A 22754-nucleotide genomic window follows, 5' to 3' on the forward strand; every position below is an offset into this window, starting at 1 on the left:
AGCAGGGAGACAAAGCAATTCCTTCTCCAGCTGGGCACCAAGGACAAATGATCCAGATCTCAGGCCCAGGAGCACAAACAGCGTGGGCTGGAGAGAGAAAAACAAGCAGGATGGGACTTGATAACCTAAAGCTGTAATTGAACAATTAACTCCAATATGTAAATGGAGCAGAACTTCTAAAAGTGAGAGACCCTGTTACTGGTCATGCATTTTGTGACCATTTTGGTTCATCTTGGGTGATGAACCCAAAATGAGCCCAGCCCTGACTGAGCTCTTGTGCTGCCCAAGGTGGATCCATTGAGGCCTTTTAATAAATCCCTGCTTTATTCTTTAACTCCATCTAGCCTCTGTTCTAGCTCAGCCTTCCCAAGGCATCAGTTCCGCACCCAGCTGGGCTCCTGCCCGTGACATTAACCCAACCACACATTCCCAAAAACCCTCCAGCCAGGGAAATGATGTATGGAGAGACAGCCAGCAAGCCGAGAGGTGTGGGCAGGGAGATTCATCAGGAGCTGGGAGTGACTGGCTCTGGATGAGGAGCAGAGCTGAGAATATAAATATTGGTGCAGATAATAACGGCGACGCCTGGGAGGGGGAAGATGGATCACCAGCTATTAGTGGGCATTATTGCAGCAGCTGCAATGCATCACCCAGGAAAAATGGGATGGATACATCGTGCCAGTGTATTTATTTAAAATCCCCAAACTTTTATTGAATAAATCTGTTTGTATAAATAGAAAGGGCTGTATTTAAGCAGAGGAGTAAAGCCTGGTTTTGCAGGCAGATGTGCTCTGCTGCTCCGTGATATATAATGGAGAGATGTTGAGTGTCACACTTGGAGCATGGCTTTACACCTAAATTTATTTGTGTGTAATTAATACCCCTGTTGAAAGACTCGGCTCGTAAAATATGCGAACGCTGTTTGATATTCCAGCATTTCACACTATCCTGATCCTGTGGGATTGACTTCAGTGGGAGCTGTTAGCAGCCAGCACCTGTAGATCTAAGCACTGGAATTATTATTGTTAATTGGTATTTAATATGGGCTGAATTTTCAAAAGTATTCCAAGGCTGAGGAGCCCCGGGGAGGGGTGTGGAGAATTAATTACTGAACACCATCACCTTTAGCACAAACTGGGCTCTACAGCTCTGGGATGCCTTTGAAGCCTGGGAGTGTAGGGGCAGCTCCAGAGTGATGGGGCTGGTCCTCAAAATGTGACATTTTGCTGTTTAATTTCTCCCTGCTGTAAATGTTGTTATTGGCCTCTGCCCACCGAGCTGTCTGATGAGATCACCTTATGGTGATCACCTCCCACTCCTCTGGGAAATGCTGCATCAAAAACCACCCAGCTGCCCCTCAGGGCAGGGATTGGCCTTTGTGGGAGTTGGTGCATCACTCAGATAACTGGATGCAGAGCATTTAAACCTGGATGGGATGCCCAGGGCTGGGTCCAGGCATTGCTGTGGGTCCTGCACAGCCCAGGCTTGGTTCCTCAGGACTGGGACGCTTCTCCTACTGCTCAGAGACATTGGATGAGTGTTCAGTATCTGCTCCTGCTTGGAGTGGATCTGGGCTCCTACAGCAGTTTGCTCCCCTGGCTGGGGGAAGGGGATGGTTTTGTGGCACAAAGGAAGCCTTTCAATGAGGAAAGGCAAAATCAGATCAAGAGTGAATGCAGAGCTTTAAGCAGACCAAATCCAACCCTCAGAGTGAATTCTCTGGGCATGATACAAAGTCACTGATGCAAGAGCTGCTCCTGGGCCTGAAGAGGAGCTGAAGGGGAGGTTGTGGCCACCTGTGGAGCAGGTGGAGCTGGAGCTGGTGGCTCTGGTGGCTCAGATGGTCCCGCTGGGCGCTTGGCTGGCAGATCCATCTCAGCTGGGCCCATTAGTGCCGAGCAAAAGCTCTGCAGGGGCAGAGCTGGCAGCCCGTGGTGGTGTGGGCATCGTGGGCACGCCTGGCACAGGGCACAGAGCAGTTCTTGGCTGTGATCCCTGCCCGTGTCGAGCCGCGTTCTGCCTTTTCCAGCCTCCAGCCAGCCGAAAGAAATGTGCAGCAGGCACTGATCCGGGAAAAACAGAGAGCATGGGCTGAATTTTCACAGGATTTTCTTATTGGGATTCTCCTCCCTCCTCGGTGCCTGATGAAGTGACAGTGAACATCCCCTGGTTATTACCCCTGACTCCTTCTCCTTCTCCTTGCAGCGAGCACGACCTGGGGGAGGACATCTACGACTGCGTCCCCTGCGAGGATGAGGGCGATGATATCTACGAGGATATCATCAGAGTGGAAGTTCAGCAGCCCATGGTAACAACTCAGCTGTGTTTTCACAGCTACACCTCGGTGGGAGGGGCAGGGAGGGGGTTCAGGAAGGAAATAACTCCGTGCCACTGGCAGGTGATGCTGCAGGGAAGGGAATTGCTCTGAGCAGCAGCTGGGGTGGCACCAGCCCACAGGGGTTCTCCGAGGAGTTTCCCAGCCCAGCCTGTCATCTGCACGAGTCTGGGGAGGAGGAAGGGGAAGGGAGACCTAATAAGCCCTAAACAATAAGCTAAAAATAGGATTTTGCTGCTGAGGCTGTGTCACTCCAGCCTTTCTGGGGAGGCTCCTCCTGCTCCGTCAGCCAGAGGTGCCACTGGTATTTTTAGTTCAGGGTGACAGATCTGTGTGCCAGGGATCCAGCAGCTGGCTGTGCCTGCTGCTCCTACCTGGATGGCTCAGAGCAGGAAGATGTTTGCAGTGGAGCTTTCTGGGGCAGCAGGGACCCGTGTGGCGTTAGGGACAAGTGGCTGTCCCCGTTTGTCACCTCTAACAAGCTTTTGCTGATGGAGAGGCCTGAGTGTGAGGCATGGACAGCATCATGGAGGGACTTGTGATACCTCCAAGGGCTCTGGAGCAAATATCACACTCCGTGGATGAGCCAAGGAGGTGTTGGTGCCCACAGTCACCTCCCTACCCGTGTCCCCAGCAGGGCTGGAAGGACTTTCTCCAGAGTGACCTTCCAAATTTTCTCCCCCCCTCCAGTATGTGCCTCCCCCAGGCTTTGTTCAGCCACTAATTACTCTCCCCTAGTTCACACAGTACCCACCTCCCTGGAACGAAGCAGGATCAATGGACAAGTTCAGTGATCAATTCAATCCCTGGAGCAGGACGTGGCTGAGCCAGACACGAGGGGCTGGAGCCTGGGAATGTGCATCCATGGATGCCTGTGCTCTGCTTCCTCAAAGATAATAAACCCCTCATTCCATCCCTTCACCCCTTGGCTGCAGCTGGAGGAGCTCCCTGCACACCAAAACCCCCTCTGGATCAAGGAGTTGTGCCCAGAATATTCCCACTGATCCTACCAAAGTGTTTGGATCTGAAGGCAGCACAGCTCGTTGGCCTCCACCAGTTGCAAAAGCCACTTGGCCCAAGAGCTGCCCCAGGGAAGGTTTTGGTGAATTTCTTGCATAAATGGGAAAAATGGGAGAAAGCTCCAGCAGCCAGGTAATAAGGATTAAGGTCAGTGGAACTGGCAATTTTTCACTGTCCCCTCCACATTATTTTATATTTTCTGCTGAGCAGTGTTGGAGTTGAGAGCTGTGACTCCCTTTCCCTTCCCTGAGGAAAAGAGTCTATTTTTAATATATCTGCCCCAAAACTGAACTTTTTGGGTAACATTTGTTGCAACAGCAAGTGTGTGATGCTAATGGCTTCTTGTATTTCTGCATGCTTCAGATTAGATACATGCAGGTAAGATGAACTGATTAAAATCTGGGGTTTTATCCAGCTGAAAGGTCCCAGCTGTGAGTTCTGAGGGGTGGATAGAGGGGCTCTGTTCCTGTGCATGATCCATAAAACCCCATCACTGAGCTCCTTCCCAAATTCAGATTCATCTCTGCCAAGTGCAGCAGCTCCCAACACGTGGTCCCAGCTTTACAGAGCAGAAGTGACTCCAGGAGTTGGGGCTTTGGGAAAAGCACATTTTATCAGATTTGACCTAAAATCAGGAGAATTGGCAACCCTGGCCAGGGATTTGTATAAGTCTGATGTATTATTTGTGACCCACTTAGTATCTGTTGTGAGTTTCATCTTAAGCAATAAAAATAAAATTTAAAAAGGGAAAAAAAAATAAGCCTTTATCTCTTATTATTCTTCTTTAGCTGATAGTCTTTGGTGGTGTGGCTGTAATAAATGCAAAAAATGCAGTGTTTTTCATGTTGAAACACATTTAATAACACAGCCAAGGTTCCTCCATATATTTTTTGGATAAAAATAGTTCCCTTTAGCATTACCAGTAGTGGTTCTCTCCTGACTTTCCAAACTTGTTCTTGGTTGCTGCAACTGGAGCCCCACCAGGTTTCTGGACCTCCCTTAGGACCATCTGACCATGCCTAATTTTTCCTTTCCCTAGAAAATGGGAATGACAGAAGATGACAAAAGGAATTGCTGTTTGCTAGAAATCCAAGAAACTGAGGCCAAATACTACAAGACACTTGAAGATATAGAAAAGGTGAGAAATTGAGCCCTGTTTTCCACAGCATCCCCTTCCCCTGCAGCCCTGGATCCCACATGAATTGTGCTGGGTTGGTTCTTGCTCCCAGAGCTGGAAGATGAGAGGGGCAGGATGGAGGAAAGATGGGAGAGGAGGGGAATCCACAAAAACCCTGACAAGCACCAGTGTGCAGCCTGCAGGAGCCAAAACCAGCATCTTGTTTTGTGAACCAGGCTGAAAAGCCTCCTGCTGTGTCCCCCCTCTCCTGGGGTGAGAATCTCCCACTCCTGGCTCAGCCAGGCCGGGTTTGCTGATAAGAGCCCTGTTTGCAGATATCTCTTATCACTCTGATTGCCACGGAGTAATTCCTTTATTCCGAGTGCTGAAGCTGTGCTGACTTGCCACTGAAGCTAATTGGATTAAAAGGAACGTTCTGCTGCCGAAATTCGCGGGGGTTTTAATTGGTTTTGATGAATTATTGTGGCTCCTTTCTTTTAAAAACAAATAAAAGGGAGGACCTCAGCGAGGCAGCGGAGTCGTGGATGGAGCCTGGAGGAGGTTCCTGCTCCCAGGAAAGCAGCAGGAAGGAAGAACAAGAATGAAAATCAAGCTGCCATTTCTAATCACCCTGATGCTTTTGTTTCCTCCCCTTTTGCCATTCTTTCCCTCTGTCTGCTGAAAGTTCCCCCAAAGAAGCTGTGAGCAAAACTGGAAAAATGGAAGAATGTTTCCCATTTTCCAGGAAAATGTCCCAATAGATTTGTCATTTATGTTTCCAAGGAACCCTTGTTCCTTGGAAACAGCCACAGCCCTCTGGTTCAGGAGAAAGGAAGAGTTAAATTACTGCTTTCATATCAATTAAAGCTTGCAAGGGCTTTGCAGGTCCTGGTGGTGTTAAGGGTGGAAGTCCCCCTTTTGGGTGTGTTGTATTTGGGGTTTTTTGCAGTCCCAAGTCACGTAGATGTTCCTATTAATATGTATTTGTTCAGAAAGGCATTGCCCATGTAATCACATCATCGCTGCCTTCTCAAGGGCAGAATTCCAGGGAGATAAAAGAGCTGGGAAGATGCTTCAGTGCAGCCAAGGACTGCAGGAGCTGAGTGCATTTCCCCCCTCTGCTGTAGCTTTAGCAGGGGAGGGGGCTGTGGGCACCCATGGGTGGGGGTCTGGCACCTTCCCACCCCTGGAAGTGCCATGGGAGCTCAGGGATGATGCACTCGTGGGAATTCCTGCCTCCCACTTCCATCCCTGCCATCCTCTGCCTCTGCAAGTGCTTAAGCTCATTAAAACCTGCCCAGGTGAACTCGGCTGGTGAAGCAGAAATTAAAAACCCCTTGCACAACCTCGTTCCCTCCTCTGCAGTACCTCAATCCCTTTTCCATTTCCCTCTTGCAGAACTATATGAACCCCCTGAGGCTGGTGCTGACTCCCCAAGACATGGAAGCTATTTTTATCAATTTGGAGGTAACACTGTGGGCATTGTGCCTTAAATCTTTGTTCTTTTCACAGCAGCTCAGCCCTCTCCCTGCTTAGGAGGAGGTTTTCTGATTTCCTGATAGATTTGTGCATTCACTTGGAGAGCTCCAGCCTTTAGTGTGCTGTGGAGCTTAAAGTGGTTTAGGAGACATTCTTTAACACTCAGTTTTAGAGGTGGGGAATATATGAACTCTAGGAAAGAAAACAATTCTGTCTGGTGGGTGTTTCAGGGCTGGGGGTCTGGATTTTAGCTGATTTGGGTAGAGGGTGATGAAGGGTTTTATTTCTCCTCTGGTTTGCACAGGGTCTAGGTCAAAACCTGGCATCTCCTCCACTCCTTCCATCCCATCTCCTCCTCCCTCCCCACCCTGGGGCATTTCTCACTGCTGGAATTACACCCCTGTGCTCCAGGCCAGGCAGGGCTGCATCCCACTAGAACAACTTCCTTTACAAACACCTAAAAGAGGGAAAACCCTGCCTGGTGAAGGAGTGAATGTGCATTTCTTTAGGCTCTCTTTGCCCACCTGCTCTGGCTGTGTTTAAAGTGTTGGCTGTTGCTTGGTTTCAGGACCTAATTAAAGTGCACTTCAGTTTCCTGAGAGCCATCGATGTCTCGATGATGTCTGGAGGAAGCAGCCTGGCAAAAGTGTTCCTGGAGTTCAAAGAGAGGTAAAGGAATTCTGGGCTTCAGGCAGCTCCAGTTTTAACAGATTTGGGTTAGTTTTGGAGATTTAAACAGAGTTCTTGTTACTCTCTGCCTTCTCACTCTCTACTACTGCCTGAAAGCAGGTTGGAGCCTGGTGGGGAATTGTCTTTTTTCTCAGGTAACAACAGGACAAGAGGAAATGGCCTCAGGTTCCACCAGGGGAGGTTTTGAATAGATATTAGTGAAAATTTCTTCACTGGGAAGGTCATGAAGCACTGGAACAGGCTGCCCAGGGAAGTGGTGGGGTCACAGTCCCTGGAAGTGTCCAAAAATTGTGTGGCTGTGGTGCTTAGGGCCATGGTTTAGCGGCAGTGCTGGGTTAATGGTTGGACTCAGAGGTCTTTTTCCACCTTAATAATTCTGTGATTCCAGAGATGCCTTTCACAACAGCCCAGGTTTGCATCCTCCACAGCAAAATGCTCTGAGGCAGCTGAAACATCACTGAGTGCTGACATTAAGCAGCCAAATCCAGCCACAGCTGTCAGGTCAGCCAGGGCAGAGGCTGGGACGTGTCCCCTGTGACCCACCAGGCTCCCTTGGATCCCTGTTCCTGCAAGCCCCTGGCTGCAGCTGGATTTTTCTTGAGTTCAGCATCCTGTAGGAGAATGAATATCCAATGTGTTTGTGGGGACACATCTGAGGGGGATAGAGATGAGCTGGAATGGAGTAAAACCTCAGTGGCCTTCAGGGGTTTTGTGTGGTCTCTGCAGAGGGCTGTGATGTGGTGGGGTGACTCCTGTGCAGGGGAGACTCGGCCCTGCTTTGATCAAAGTGATTCCTCACTCTCCAAGAATCTCATATTTGGCACAGAGCTCGTCCTGCACCTCCTGCACCAAGAATAAATGTAAAAGTTTCTTTCACAAACAGAATCAATCCTGAGTTTTGGCAGCTGTAAGCAGGAGCACCCCAGCACACAGGGATAAGGTTGATAAAAGCCTTTAATATCCTTAATACTAATCAAAGGGTGATTCATTGTGGAATGGTGCCAGGCTGTTATTTCACTGTGATTAAACCAGTGTCTAGACACAGAAATGCCATTCAGAAGTCAATAACTCCAGAAATACCATCTGCATTAATAACACACCGTGAGGTCACGTCTTCCAGCATCCATGGGGCCTCTGCTTATAAAGGGCATTTTTTTTTTTCAGGGTTAAATTACAAAAATATTCCAAAGAAGAATGCAAATAATTTCAAAATACTCATAAGACTCACTTAGGTGACTTTGATCTCCTCATTCCTGGCTCAGCCCCGTGCATGCCAGTGCCATCCCTGGGGACACAGGGAGCAGGCAGGGGACACAGGAGGAGTTGTGGAGGTGACACTGCTGCCCAGGGAGGTGCTGTGGCTGTGCAGGAGCACGAGGCTGGGTTTTGAGCCATTAAATCAATGTTTTCTTCTGTTAACGTGCTGGTGGGAGCTGGCAGAATGCTTGGAGCTGGTGAGTTCCATGCAGATGGGTGAACCAACTGAGCCCCTTCCTAAGGGAGCTTGCAAAGAACTTCCTGAAGGACCTGAAAGCCTTGGAGAGATGTGAGGGAAGGAGCCAAAGCAGCTGTGAGGTGGTGATGGTGGTTCTGAAGCTCTCTTCAGTCCACGGGCATTTTGGGGACATCAGTGCTGTGGGAAACTGCTGCTCGAGGGGGGTTTTGCCTTGGAGAAGTCCCTAAAAGCAGATTGTTGGGGATGAAGAGTTTGGAGCAAGCTGATGTAAATAGGCAGAGTCCTTTCCTACATCAGGAAAGTCAGGAATGCCACATTTTACAGCGAGGGAATTTCAGTGCAGGAGGAGCAGAAGGTGAACTCTCCAGGGAGACAGTGTTGCCCCACCAAGAAAGGAACATGAACCTCCAGAATCCTCACTGGGTCCCTGAATATGGGACCTTCCTCCATCAAATCTATCCATGACAAATAACTCCTGCTTCCCTCCACATCCTTGGAGGCATTCTGGCAAAATGATGCATTGCTCCTTGGCTTTGCAGGGGCCTTTTTTAAGGAAATAGTTTGTAAATCTCTTCCTCTGGAAGCCAGAGGTTTGAATTTATGCTCCTGAAGCCTTTTTGAAGCTCTCCCCATGCTGGCAAGGTGGATATTATTGTGCAGAAGTTGTCAGGGGGAAAAGGTAGAAGAATAATCTTTGCTGGCTGTGGCTCTGCCGGGGCTGTGGCTCCATAAATCTCTTTATTCACTTCCCTGCTGGGTGTGAATGTCCCATGTTTATGGAGCAACTGGGTCAGTGGTTCCCAGGTCATCTCCATCAAGAGATGAGGCCCCCAAGTAATGGATGAGTTGCAGTTTGTGATGGAAGATGTGTCTTAGCTGCAGCAGAACAGTTAACAGCCAGGAACGGGGAGAAAACCCAAACCTGTCAGGCAGGATTAATGAGGGAAAAGGGGGAATCCGTGACAAAACTGCTCTTTTTTTCTCAGTGGTTAAATTTATAGCCCAGGGTGTCCGTGCAGAGCTTCACTGTGTTTCCAAAGGCTGTGACAACATTCTTTTCCCAATTACCCAGGCTCTTGATCCCTAGGTCCCTGTGGCTCTTTCAAGAAGATGTGATTCTAAAATGTGACACAGAGCCATCGTAGAATCACTGAATGGTTTGGGTTGGAAAGGACCTTAAAATTCATCCCATTTCACCCCCTGCCACGGGCAGGGACACCTTCCACCATCCCAGGTTGCTCCCAGCCCCATTGAACCTGGCCTTGGATAATTCCAGGGTCAGCCACAAATTCTCTGGGCAACTTCTGGCAGTTCCTCACCACCCTCACAAGGAAGAATTTCATCCCACTATCTCATCTAAAACCAGGCTCCTCTGCTCTGACCACTCAGCCCCTTCTGTTCATCATGAGCTGAATCACCTCCATGGCCTCTGGAAGCTTCTAAATGTCCAAACGTTGAAAATCTAAATGTCAAAAAGCCAGACAATAGAAGAGTGTTTATACTTTGCAAAGCAGTGAAATGGGGGAACAGCTGTCTGCCTCGTCCTTTCACTGCACACACATTTATGTATCTTCTATAACAGCTTATAACTGCCAGCATTTCCAGTTAAACCTGTGATTTTCCTCTCTCCAGGCTGCTGATTTATGGCAAGTACTGCAGCCACATGGAATATGCCCAGAACACCCTGAACCACCTCCTTGCCAACCGGGAGGACGTCCGGCAGAAGGTGGAGGTGAGCGGGCAGGGGGCTGAGTGCTGCCCCCCACCCCTTATCCCAGCTTTGGGAAGGACTTGCTGGAGCTCAGGGTGGTGTCTGGGGAAAGTCTGATTTACCAGAAGAAAAGAAGGGTGTCAGAGTGTGTCTGTGCTGCCACAGAGGGAGCAAAGCTGGGGCTTACCCTGTCCTGATCCCTTGTTTTTGCTTTATCTGCTCACCAGCCCCGCGCTCTGTCCTTCCTCCCCGAGTTTATCCAAGTTAAAACAAACCAGTGACTTTATTTGAGTGGGACTGGCTGTGGGACAAGGTCTTTGAGTTGTCCAGGCTCTGAGCATCCCCAGACCAGGAGCCATGTGGTTTTCCAAAGCCACCAGCAACGTTGGGGACCATCAGAGGCAAACCCAAATCCCCAGGGAAACGCCAGAATTCCTGCCCTGGCCTCCTTAGTGTGAGCAGGGGCTGATCCAGATATTAAGGGAATCAAAGGAGCCCCAGAAGGGATGCATTGTTTGAGCTGCTGTTTTTACCCAGCTCTAATTCCTGCTTTGCTCTTGATGCTAATCGGAATTTGCTGGGCTGTCCGTACACGTTACCTCACCTTCCACAAATGCACTTTGATTCCCTGTGTGAGCCCAGTTCAGGGCTAAAACTGCAGTTAGGAATTGTTCAAAATGTGCTCTCTGTGTCTCACATCAAGGCTGGAGCATGCAGCTGCTCCCTGCTTTTGCTGTCCCTCCCTCCCTCGTGGCAGCTCTGTCAGGTCACACAGAGGGGCTGAAAATGGGTCTGGGCAAAGGTAAAGGTGCCAAAACTTCCTGCAGCCACAATTAGCTCATCTTAATGACTTTAATGCTCATCAGCGACTCCAGAGCCACAGGCTGCATGCTCAGTGCCAGCCCCTCACCAATCAGCTGCATTAGCTTGGCCCAGCGAGGAGGTGGCTGAGGCAAATGGGTTTCATCTGACATTTCCCCAGGTCTGAGTGCCCTAATGAGCAGCATCTCATTAGGCTGGAGTGGCTCATTTGCATGGCAGTGGCTGGCGTTTAGGGTCCAGCCCCTGGGATTAATCCCTTGATAACCTCTGTGGTGGGAGCCCGGCCCTGGCTGCGTGGCTGCAAGGACCACAGGTCTGTGGGCATCCAAACTGAGTTTACAGGAGCCAGACAAACATTCTCGAGACTTCAGAGACTTCTTTTAGGTGGGGAGCTGTTGTTTTCTCACTGCTGATTTATTGATCTTCCTAGGAATGCACGCTAAAGGTCCAGGATGGGAAATTCAAATTGCAAGATCTGCTGGTGGTTCCAATGCAAAGAGTTTTGAAGTATCATCTCCTGTTAAAAGTAAGTTTTTCAGCACTGGCACTTCTCTGTCTGCTCTGTAGCATCTTTCACCTCTGTCAGTGGAGGGTGAATCATTGCCAAATGCAGAGCAAGGGTTGGGATTTTTGTTCCCCTTCAAATAAAATAATTACTAGAGCTACTTAGCATGACATAATATTTGTGCTGTCTCCTAAAGTGTGGTGACCCAGGGTAATTCTGCACTTGGTAGCCACGAGAGGCACTTAATGAATATAAAATAAGCTTGCATATAATCTGATTATGTGTGAAATTCCTCCAGTCAGCTCTGGGTAACAGATCTCTCAAGCACCAGCCCTTGGTGTGTTCCCTGTCCTGCAGCCACAGCTGCCTGCTTGGGCATCCCTGTGTCCCTGCCACCTCCCTGGCATCCCTCCAGTCACCCTTGGAATGCCTGCAGCCACCCTGGCATCCCTGTCACCACCCTGCCACACACTCAGGCAGACCATGTCTGGTGCAAGCAGGGTCTGGGCATCTTTCCTAGCACATCCAAACTCTTTGTTTTTATTCATTCCTACTTTCTCAGGAGCTGCTCAGCCATTCCTCAGACCGGCCAGAGAAGCAGCAGCTGAAGGAGGCTCTGGAGGCAATGCAGGTACAGGAGGGGGAGAGTGGGGAGGGGGCTGGGCTGGCTTTGGGGTGCAGCAGAGCTCAGGACCCCTCTGCTCTGTGGAACGAAAATTTGGATGGAAAATCCATCCAGGAACAGCTCGAGGGAAGGCAAGGTCTGCTCCTTCTGGCCACACCTGTGTGTATTGATTGTCACTTGGTGTGGTGGCCTCACGTCACCGCTGCCCCCCTCTGAGGCAGAGGGGATTTGTTGACAAGTTAGGACTTTTCCCTGATTGCTGTTGTGTGTGCAGAGGCTGTGCCAGATCCGGCTTTTGTTTCTGCTGGGAGGGATTTGGAGGAGCTCCAGAGGTATCAGCAAGCCAGGGAGTATGGCAGCCACGGGAGCCTGCGTGTGTGGAGCGTTCCCTGTGTGCTGTTAGCCAGGTGCTGGGTGGGAATCCTTGAATCCACCTTTTTTTTTAATTTTATTTTGTTAAAGGGAAGATGTGTTTTCAGTAATTGATGACTTTTGGCATCAGCTGTTTGCTTTGCTTAAAGTCTCTTTTTTTCAGCTTTTAGCTGGAGCCCCCAAAATCTCGGAAAAAACCATCAGCAACAAAAAATCAAATTGTAGAATCATCCAAATGTTCTCTGACTCGGTTATGTCTCCCCACACACACATTCACACCAGATCCATTGTCAGCAGAAGCTGACTGGAGGATGCTCATTAACTCCAGGTTTTTCCTCTGGAGAGCACCTCAGGATTCATCCCCGTGCTCGTGGTCACTTTGTTTTCCACCTCTGGGCTGCAGCTTTTGTAACGTGGCTGCATTTCCTGGCCCTTACATAAGCTGGGTGACCTTTCCAGCCATCACCCTGCCAGCCCAGGGATCCAGAGCTGCTCTGTGGCTCTCTGTGGAGTGGAGGTGGTTTGAAGGACGTTGCATTCCCAGCCTGCTGCTGTGGCCTCAGATGAACGCTGGGCCTGGTGACAGCAGTCCAACCCCGCTCCTGGCCTCATCACCCAGCACCACTGCTGAAAAATAAATGTGTGTTTGCTCTGGCTCTGCTGCAGACTCAGCATTTGTTGCAGGAAGATGTTGATAACCATCAGGGAGGTTTCTCTCTTCTCCTCCCCATCACCAGGAGAGTGTGGGAGCAGTTCCGACCACGCTGGGCTCTCGGGGGGCTTTGGGAGCCATTCAGTGTGGTTTTAATTGATCTGTAAACCAAGGCTTAACTTCCAAGTGATGTCTTTCATCACAAGTCCAGCCTTTCTGTCTGCTGTGCTGGCAGGCAGCAGACATTGCTGCTGTCTGGGGCGGGAGCTGTGCAGGGGGGTGGATGGAGTGACATTCCCAAAGGGATTCAGCTCCCTTTTCTTTTGCTTGAATAGTTGGTTTCACAAGGCAAGGGCAGGATTTGCACCAAAAAAAAATCATTTGTGGTGGGGTTTCTTTGGTGCAGGTACCAACCCTCTGCCTGAGAAGGCAGATTTGAGTTCCCAGTGGTGGTGGGGGGAAGGCAGATCCCAGTGAAATTCCACAGCCAACATTTGCACGTTGTTCTTTTGAGTCCTGGTTGATCCTGGGAGTGTGTTTCCCTGGGAGTGTGTTTCCCTGGGATTGTGTTTCCCTGGGATTGTGTTTCCCTGCTTCAGAAGGCTTTTGCTTGTGTCATTTCTCATCACCATCCCTGCCACCCCTGGCTTGGTGATGTTACAAGTATTGTCACGTAGATCTGTGATTATGGGATGTGATTAACCCTCCTTGTGTTGGGGAGCTGAGCAAGGTCTGACCCGGGGGGGATGTTTTAAAAAATCCCCTGTTCAGATTTAATCCAAGTTGACAAGAGCTGTTGTTGAGGTCAAGGAGGGAGCAGATAAGAAGCAAACAGGCACAGCAAATCCGCTCTGAAAGGTGCAGGAAGTTGTTCCAGTGGAAGGGATGGCTCCTTCTCTTTGGTGGATGAAAATTTGGGGTTTGGGATCGCTGTGCTGCCATGGATTCGTGCATTGCCATCTTCTGGGAGATGGAAAACATTGCAGCACCTGCCTGGCTCTGGGAGCACCAGCCTCACCTGTCCCAGGCTGCAGTGGAGTCCTGCTTGGACTCCTGAGGGATTCTGAGGGAGCTCCTGAGGGAGCCAGGCTCATGTTTGCTCTCCTGGGTAAGGTACTGGTGAAGTAAAAATCACAATTCACCTTTTTTTTTTTTCTTTTTAAGGACTTGGCCATGTACATCAATGAAGTCAAGAGGGACAAAGAGACTTTGAAGAAAATAAGTGAATTTCAGAGCTCTATAGAAAATCTGGTAAGTTGGAAAAATCCTCTTGAACTGAGTTTAATTTGATTATTATTGATGTATTTGGGGTTTTTTGGGCAATTACTACTTATTCTGATGTGCTGAAAGATCCCTGTGTGTTCAGAGTCTTTCATCATTTGCTGATGGTCCAGAGGTGGATGCTCCATCACAAAACTGCTTTGGCTGGGATGGAGGGTGGCTTCTCTTGCTGGTGTTAGACTAAAAATGTTTCTTCAGCTTTTTCTCACATTATTAGTGTAGGGAGGACACAGAAGTTCCTCAAGGTGCCTATCTGGCTTCTACTTAAAAAGAGGTTTTCTTTTGATTTTAAAAGGACAGAGGTTAACTGAAAGGGGGAGAAGTGCTCATGTAAAAAGGCACCAAATCCCCAAAATTTCAACCAGGTGTTTTAAGGAGAACTCATCCTTCAAACCCCAGAGGTGTCAAACACTGGGCATCAGCAGACCTGGAGAGGTGCAGGGCTTTAAGCCTTGGCTTCATTTGGAAACGATGAACTTCTAATGGATGGCTATTTAACAGAGACAAAACCCTCAATTACTGTGAAAACCTCTGAGAAATAGCTTATTGCAGCTGGGGAGGGGTTTGCAAAAATGCTTTGACTGCTGGGCCTTGCCCTGGGGTGCCAGTGCTGGAGCTCTGGGGGTTTCCTGGGGTCCTGTACCTGTGTTCATGGCCAGGCTGCCCTTGGAGCATCCTCCCTCCCCTTGCTGAGGGTGGTGCTGCTCCCGGGAGCTTTGGCAGCCTCAGGCAGGGCTGGGGGGTGAAATCCAGACAGCTCTGGGTTTCCACCTGCCCAAAGCACCGTTCCAGGCCTGGCTGTGGGTCTGAGCTCTGCTTTGCTTCCTGCAGCAAGTGAAGCTGGAGGAGTTTGGGCGGCCCAAGATCGACGGGGAGCTCAAGGTGCGCTCCATAGTGAACCACACCAAGCAGGACAGGTGAGTGGCAGCACAGCGTCCCCAAACTCAACGTGCCCTCATCTAACTATTCCCACTGAGCTCTTTAATTACTTTAATTTCTTTAATTGCTGCCTGGAATTTCACTGCCGTAACCCAACATCAGTGTGAAATCACAGCAGGGCACGAGCACTGAACATGGAGCTGGGGAGCTCCTCAGAGCTTTCCAAATCTTTCCCATTGGATTTTTTTAATGATGTGTTTGACTGGGTTGCTTGTTTATTTGCTTGCTTTGGGCAGGTATTTATTTTTATTTGATAAAGTGGTGATCGTCTGCAAGAGGAAAGGATACAATTATGAGCTGAAGGAAATTATTGAGCTGCTCTTCCACAAGATGACTGATGACCCCATGAATAACAAGGACATTAAAAAGGTAGGTGAACCAAGGATTAGCTCTGGAGAGCACTTTGGAGCTGTTTCAGGGTAGTATGTTCCCATTAGCCTTTTAAAATAGGAAAAAAAACTGGAAAATAAACGCTCAACTTTCAAGACAGCCTTAAATAGCATTGGGAAATGTTTATTAATGTGGGGCTGGGCTGGGTCCTTGCCCTGTGTCCTGGCAGAACAGCCCTGAGGAGGCTGGGGTGGTTGGAGTTAGGAGGGAGGAAGCTGCTCTCTGCTTTCTGGCCCAGTGTCAGGGAGCAAACATCAGATGGGCAGGAGAGGAGGGCAGGGAGGAGGGAGGGAAGGTGCAGGATGTTCTTTTCTCCCACAAGCTGCAGGGTGGAGGAGCCTGGAAAGGCAGCTTTGCACACCAGGCTGCTAAAATTGGCACTCAAAGCACTGAAGCAACATCATTTTCCTGTGGTTTGATGCTCACTCTGCAGCCATGGAGGAAAAACCCCCCAGCTCCTGCTTTAACTTAATCCACTTCCATGCCATGGGAAGAGCTGGGGTGCAGATGGGATAAGGGACACTGGGGTGAGAGCAGCCAAGAACTGCTGAGGGAATGCTGCTGGCTTTGTGTTTTAATGAAATCTCTTTCCACTTTGCTCTCCTATGCTTTCTAGTCCCATGGAAAAATGGTAAGCAGAGCACGCCTTTGGCTGTCGTGTGTTTGTGTGCGGTGTGCTGACGAGACAGGCTGAGCATATGTGCAGTGGGCAGGTCAGATGTTCCTCCTGGGCTGTCACTTGCTGTCAGCCACAGACAGAATGGCTGGGCAGGATCCAGTGGAGCAGAAGAATCTGGGTTCTCTCATCTGCCACCACGAAATCCTGTCTGGCCCAAGTGCACAGCGCCCAGGCGGTTCAGGCATCGTTAACCGGGATGTGTTAGAGAAACAGGGAGCTCTCCTTCCTCCTCCCCTGCTGTCCCTGGCCATGGCTCAGCACAGGGGGCAGGGACAGGCACTCAGAGCAGTGCCTGAGGCGTGTGAGTGGAAGTGTGGAGTGTTCTGCTGGGAGATCAGCTCTCTTTGCTCTTGCAGTGGTCCTACGGCTTCTACCTGATCCACCTCCAGGGAAAACAGGGCTTCCAGTTCTTCTGCAAGACAGAGGAGATGAAGAGGAAGTGGATGGAGCAGTTTGAAATGGCCATGTGAGCATGAGTGGCTGCTCTAGCCCCGGCTGCAGTTGCCAGGCGTGGGGGGGGAAGTGTCTTGGGCCATCAGGTCACTGCAGAGCAGCTCTGATAGCAAAACCTCCAGTGGGGAAGCTCACGTGGATGCTGGACGAGTCCTGTGCAGAGGGAGCTTGGAACTGTTCTCTGAGCATCCCCACCAAAGCACCTCTGAAACTGGATTTTATCTCTGAAACTGAGATAACTGGGATATTGGGAATTAGGAGTTGTTCCCTGGGAGGGCGGGCAGGCCCTGGCACAGGGTGCCCAGAGCAGCTGGGGCTGCCCCTGCATCCCTGGCAGTGCCCAAGGCCAGGCTGGACGGGGTCTGAGCACCCTGGGACAGTGGAAGGTGTCCCTGCCATGGCAGGGGGTGGGATGGGATGATTTTAAATGTCTGGCCCAAAGCTTTCTGTGGTTCTCTGGAAGGACACCTCACCCTGGTGCTGGGCCATGGGGAAGCAGCAGGCTGGTGAGGAGGGTGGTGCTGCAGGACCTGGCCCTGAGCAGGGCTTGAGCTGATGATTGACTCAGGCCAAATCCATGACTCTTGTCCCAGGGGAAGGTAATGGGCAAAATCCTCTCTCCACAACCAAGCCCTGACCTCCTCTCACACTGGATTTGGTGTCTGTGAGGTGTCCAAGCTCTGACTGAAATGCCAGCAGCCCCGTGGGGACAGGCTGGTAACCCCCAGGTGCTTTCCCTCAGGTCCAACATCAAGCCAGAGAAGGCCAATGCAAATCACCACAACTTCCAGATGTACACATTTGAAAAGACAACCAACTGCAAAGCCTGCAGGATGTTCCTGAGGTGAGCAGCAACCTCAACCTTCCTGCTGTTCTGCAGTAAAACACAGAAAGAAAAATCTCAAAGCTGAGGCTGGGTTTTCTGACTTTTCTTCTTTTTTTTTTTTTCTTATTTTTTCTTTTTTTTTGTGGCACAGAGGAACTTTTTACCAGGGCTATCTTTGCCCCAAATGTGGAGCAGGTGCTCACAAGGAGTGCTTGGAGATTATTCCTCCCTGCAAGATGGGTGAGTAATTTCATGAGCAGCTCGTTGCTGCACGTGGATGATCTGAGAAATTCACTTTATAAAGCACTGATGTCCATTAATGCATAAAAAAATACAAGTATGCTCCCACCCCACCTGCCAGGGCTGCAGTTCACATTGGCTGGTGCTTTAAAACACAAAGAAAGCAGCCAAAATTCTCCAAAACAAAGAGCTGCATCCCCTGGATGGCAGGGAATCACAGCAGCTCTGTGCAGGGGGTGGGATCTCCAGCTCTTGTGGGTGGGCAGTGAAGAGAGATGATCAATTCTTCTTCACTGAACAGTGAAAGCAGGAGGGTCTGCAGCAGGGAGAGCACTTCTGATGAGGAGAGAGCTCCTCTCTGGACCCCAAATGTCCCAAAGTACAGCAAAAAATTTGTGTCCTTGGTCCAAACTGGGCAAAGCTGGGACTCACCTGTGCTCACCCAAGGCACAACCCTGCTGATGCTCCAGGGAGGGGTCACAGGGTGGCTTTGGAAAGATTTTGGGTGAGGAGAGGAGGGAGGGAGGAATGAAATGGCAGAACTTTGTGGCAGTGAGGGAATGGCCCTGTGTGGCTGCAGTCCCTGCCCAGTTCTTGCCCTCCCAGAGCAGAGCAGTGACTCAGTGACCCCACCTCTGCTCTGGGCTTCCTGCTTCAACTTCACACCCTGATGCTGGTCTGGTGGCACTCAGAGCATCAAGAGAACCAGGAAATGGGGTTTTGTTGCCTGTTAAATTAACCCCTTACCCCACCATTTCTCTTGCAGGTTCTTCAGCAGAGCAGGTACGTGGTTTGGCCTTTTCCTCACCCCCCTGTGCCCCTGTCCAGTCTGGGTGTGGGCAGCTCATGGCAAGCACTGGCCTCAGAGGGGTCCCAGCAACCTGTGGGACAGGACTGGGGGCCGGTGGCCTCCTCTCCAGCCTAGAACTGGCCCAGTTTAAGCAGCACCAGAGCCCTCAGGAGGTGCCAGCACCCAGCTGGGGTGAGCACCGTGGGCTGGGGGGTACCAGGGAGATGTGGGGAGAGGTTTTCTCATCCCAGTGGCATCAGGTGGGTGCTCATGGGGAGAACTGAGGCTGATGTGTCCTCACTGAGCCTTTTTTCCTCTTCCTTTGCAGGATTCACTGGGTGCAGGACCTGGTAAGGGCATTGCTGTGGGACAGAGGGCAGGGACAGGCTGCAGGAATCCCCAGCACTGGGTGTGTGGGAGGGGGAGGCTCCTCCCAAAGCCAGGAAAGAGCTTTAGTGCCTGCAGAAGGGTCCTGTGCACCCTCATGGGGCACTGGGGTCTCTCCTGTCCTACTGCCCCATCATTTCTTTGGGTGCCCTCGTGCCCCTGGCCAGCCCTGCTGGGCCAGTAAAGCTTCTGCCCACCACACCAGTGACCCAGGAGAGCCTGGCACGACATCCTCGTGCCAAATCAACCTTCAGGGCAGAGCAGGCTTGTTCTGGCAGGCAAATGTGTTGCTGGTGGGGAGCAGCATCTTCCTGCTGGCATGTCCAGTGTGCTCAGGGCTCTGATGGGCCATCAGTCACAAAGCTCACTGCAATAACTTTTATCTTCCTGTGTTTAAAACTTGCCTGGACAGAGCTCTGGGCCTGACCTGCCCCTGCTGTGGCTCAAAGGAGAAGAACAATTTGTTTTTGTGCTATTTCTGATGGAAGGAAAGCCAAGCCTGGCAAAAAGAAACCCGAATCAAATTTGTGGTTAGGAAAAAAAAAAAAAAAGAAACAACAAAACAAGCACAGAGTGCTCTTGCTGGGAGGGGAGAGGCAGAGGTGGGGAGGCATTTTGAGGATAAACACTGTGGCTTTGGTGCAGTGGGGGAAGTTTATTTAATGTGCAGTTGTTGGCGAGACAAGTGGACTTTGACTGGGAGCTTCAGGGGCGTTTTGAGTCCCAGGTCCAGCTGATACTCAGTGGTAGCTGAGTGTTCACTGGTCCCTTTTGCAATTCTGGGGTCACTGCTGAGCCTGGCAGGGCTTGCTGCTGGCCAGGCATTGCCTGGCCAGAGCTGCTCTCCTTGATTTCCCTCTCCTCTCCTGGATTTGAGCTCCTTGGTGAGGCTCAGATCCAGGTGCAGGGCTGGGAGCTGGAGCTTCAGCTTGGCTGGGTCCTTCCTGGGTTTATTTTTGCTCAGGGAACTCAATCATGCATGTAACTGCAGGAGCCAGGAACATTCACTGTGGACACCATTCCTTTGTGCTTTCATGTTTCCTGTCCCTAAATCCTGCCTGCTGTGCCCTGTCAGGGGATGAGGAGAACAGGCTTCAGGAGGGGTGGTTTTGTTTGGGGTTTTTTTTCAGCTGGGACAAGGTTGTGAAACTGTTTTGCTTCTCTGCCAGGTCCTAAAATGGTGGCTGTTCAGAATTACCATGGAAACCCAGCCCCTCCTGGGAAGCCAGTGCTGACCTTTCAAATTGGGGACGTGATGGAGCTGCTGAGGGGGGACCCCGACTCACCATGGTGGGAGGTGAGGGTGATTCCTCTTGGGAAACTCCTAAACCAGTGCAGACTTCTGCATTATCCCTTTGATTTTTGGGCTTTCCTTGTGCAGGGGTGTGCTGGGGGCTGGGGGAGCAGTTTGGGGCCTGTCCCCAGCCCTGCACAGTGCCACCAGTGCTCCCAGTGCTCGCCCCAGTCTGATGCCCAGCTTGGCTTTGCAGGGGAGGCTGCTGCAGACGAAGAAGTCGGGTTATTTCCCCAGCTCCTCAGTGAAACCCTGCCCCGTGGATGCCAGGGTAAGTGCCAGAGAGGAGATGGAGCTGGGACTGCCAGGGGGGTGCAGCTGCTGGGGCTGTCCCTGTCACTCTTCTCAGCCTTCTGGAGACCTCAGTCCTTCCCTGGACCTCCAGCGAGGCCTCTGCCTCACAGGGGAGGTGGATCCCTCGTGCCATGGTGCAGGGGGCAGGGCAGGGCAGTCCCAGCCCCGTTCCCAGGGCTGGGGTTGGCATCATCAGATCCAGCTCTGCTCCTTCTCTGACTCGGGAGCAGAGTGCTGGAGATCGGGCCCAGCACAGGAAAACTGCATTTGGTTTATTTTAATTGCTTTTAGCTGCTTGCTGTAATGTTGTCAGCTGCTTCCCAATTAAAAACCACTCAGGTAAATGAACAAACACAGCCTGCTCATCCCAGCTGGGAGCTGAGAGGGAAATGCTCAGCTACAACACTGCCCTCCTCTGCCCAAGCCCAGAATCTGTGGATGGCTTGGCAGAGGGAATCCTCCCGTGGAGAGGAGCATCCCACACGTGATCCACAGCCTGAGGAGCTGCTGGCTCTTCACTAATGAGCAATTCTCAATTTGCAGCCCCCCAACAGCCGGCCGCCCTCGCGGGAGATCGACTACACAGCGTACCCGTGGTGAGTGGGCAGAAACACAAACCAGCCTTGCCTTTTGGGTGCTGCTTGCTCAGGAATCCACTCCAGGAAGGAATTCCAAATGCAGACCAGCAGTGCTCTGCATCCTGCTTTCTCTGTGGCCATGGAGCAGCTGCCACAGTGGTGTTGAAAGCCCTGGCAGCAGCTGTGGGGATTTCTTCACTGATAGAGAGGGTCAGAGGCAAAAAGAGAGATGCTGGTTTCTCTTCCCATTTTCTGTGCCCAGGAAATGATTGTGGGAGGAAGGAGGGAACTCCTGCCTTGGCAGGAGAGGCTGTGCTTGGCTTGCCTGCTGCTCCTTCTCTCCAGCTCCAGCCAGGTTTATGAATTCATGGATATAAATTATCCCTGCTCTCCAGCTCTTGCTGAGGCCTCATTAACCTGGAGACTGATTCCCAATTAGTGGGTTTTTCCAGGTGCCAGGTGCTTCAAAGGGAAGAGGCCACTCTCTGTGTGCTTCAGTGGCTCAGCAGCTTCTTGTGTATCTCAGGGCACTTCCCTTCCTGCTCAGGATATTTCAGATGTTTCTCCACCTGCCTTCCATCCTTCATGCCTTTAAAAAAGATGTCTCTTTTTATCCAGAACATGCCTGTTCAAAGATACGAGTTCATTTTAATGAATTGAATCAACTAATTAACCTCTGGGCTCAGGTTTGCAGGGAACATGGAGAGGCATCAGACAGACAACCTGCTCAAGTCTCACGTCAGCGGCACCTACCTGATCCGGGAGCGGCCGGCTGAGGCCGAGCGCTTTGCCATCAGTATTAAGTGAGTAATTCCCCATTTAGGAACTGAATAATTCAATATTTCTCACTCACAGAGGACGAGCCAGGGCTGGAGCATGTGGCTGTGCTTTTTTTGAGTGCCTTTGCTGTCCTTGGCAGGTTCAATGAGGAGGTGAAGCACATCAAGGTGGTGGAGAAGGACAACTGGATTCACATCACGGAAGCCAAGAAGTTCGAAAGCTTGCTGGTGGGTTTTTGTTCCCCCTTGTAGCACTGTCTCTGCAAGTCATGCAGGGGTGGCAGAGACAGCCAGGTGCCTCTCCTTCCTTCCCAGGAGCTGGTTGAGTACTACCAGAGCCACTCGCTGAAGGAGAGCTTCAAGCAGCTGGACACAACTCTGAAATATCCCTACAAATCCCGGGAGCGCTCTACCTCCAGGACCTTCACCCGCTCCCCAGGTAAAACCCAGCTTGGGTCTCGTGGAAAACCTGCCCCTTCCAGCCAGCTGTAGGAGCAGTGGGTGAAGGAATTTACAGCTTCACTGTAGGGTTTGAGTTGCTCAGCTTGCAGATGAGTCCTTCTGGGCTGGTGGCATTTTCAGGATGGGTCTTGCCGGAGGTGGTGGGATCAGGGAGGGTCTGGCCGAGCTGGGGCTCTCTGGCACTGCTGCTCTCTGAAGGGACAATTTTTGCTGGGACAGGCTGGTTCCCCTCCTGTGGTTTTTCACCCTGTGGTCTGCCCACCCTCTGGCTGGGAGCAGGGACGTGATGGTCACTTTGTGGGATTTATCCTGCCTTTCCCACCCACGTGAGATTTTTGTGTTTTGATGGATGCGGTTCCAGTGTGACTTGTGGTGGTTTGAATCCCAGTGGGACTCCTTTAATGGAGGTGATGGGTGAAAGGGTAAGTCTGTGTCTAAAAGAAAAAGAAAGGAAACATCAAAATAAATGGGAAGAAAAAAGTGTAATAATGCAGGATGTTGTTTTGTCCAAAACCCTGAATGCACAGCTAACTGCTTTATGGGGAAAAATAACTTTTAAATATTTTTCTCCATGGTCT

At 50.8% G+C, this 22754-nt stretch overlaps 1 protein-coding gene across 5 annotated transcripts in view; it reads left to right on the forward strand.

Moving 5' to 3' along the window:
* The window catches only part of VAV2 (vav guanine nucleotide exchange factor 2), a 127779-nt gene that overhangs the window by 99447 nt on the left and 5578 nt on the right, over positions 1-22754 (forward strand). For 2 of the 5 annotated variants that reach the window (XM_053962201.1, XM_053962204.1), the window contains exons 5-26: positions 2206-2308; positions 4395-4493; positions 5871-5939; positions 6520-6620; positions 9730-9829; positions 11061-11156; positions 11698-11766; positions 13949-14035; positions 14897-14982; positions 15241-15373; positions 16011-16025; positions 16430-16539; positions 17269-17370; positions 17504-17592; positions 18359-18375; positions 18711-18732; positions 19939-20066; positions 20260-20334; positions 20901-20953; positions 21622-21738; positions 21855-21942; positions 22030-22153. In XM_053962201.1, the coding sequence (XP_053818176.1) occupies positions 2206-2308; positions 4395-4493; positions 5871-5939; positions 6520-6620; positions 9730-9829; positions 11061-11156; positions 11698-11766; positions 13949-14035; positions 14897-14982; positions 15241-15373; positions 16011-16025; positions 16430-16539; positions 17269-17370; positions 17504-17592; positions 18359-18375; positions 18711-18732; positions 19939-20066; positions 20260-20334; positions 20901-20953; positions 21622-21738; positions 21855-21942; positions 22030-22153 (1883 nt within the window). Of the gene's footprint in view, positions 1-2205; positions 2309-4394; positions 4494-5870; positions 5940-6519; positions 6621-9729; positions 9830-11060; positions 11157-11697; positions 11767-13948; positions 14036-14896; positions 14983-15240; positions 15374-16010; positions 16026-16429; positions 16540-17268; positions 17371-17503; positions 17593-18358; positions 18376-18710; positions 18733-19938; positions 20067-20259; positions 20335-20900; positions 20954-21621; positions 21739-21854; positions 21943-22029; positions 22154-22395; positions 22697-22754 lie in introns of those variants that run through there. The other 3 variants (XM_053962202.1, XM_053962205.1, XM_053962206.1) reach the window with 2 other exon arrangements.

Source organism: Vidua chalybeata, chromosome 21, assembly GCF_026979565.1.
Source record: "Vidua chalybeata isolate OUT-0048 chromosome 21, bVidCha1 merged haplotype, whole genome shotgun sequence".
Taxonomy (NCBI): domain Eukaryota; kingdom Metazoa; phylum Chordata; class Aves; order Passeriformes; family Viduidae; genus Vidua; species Vidua chalybeata.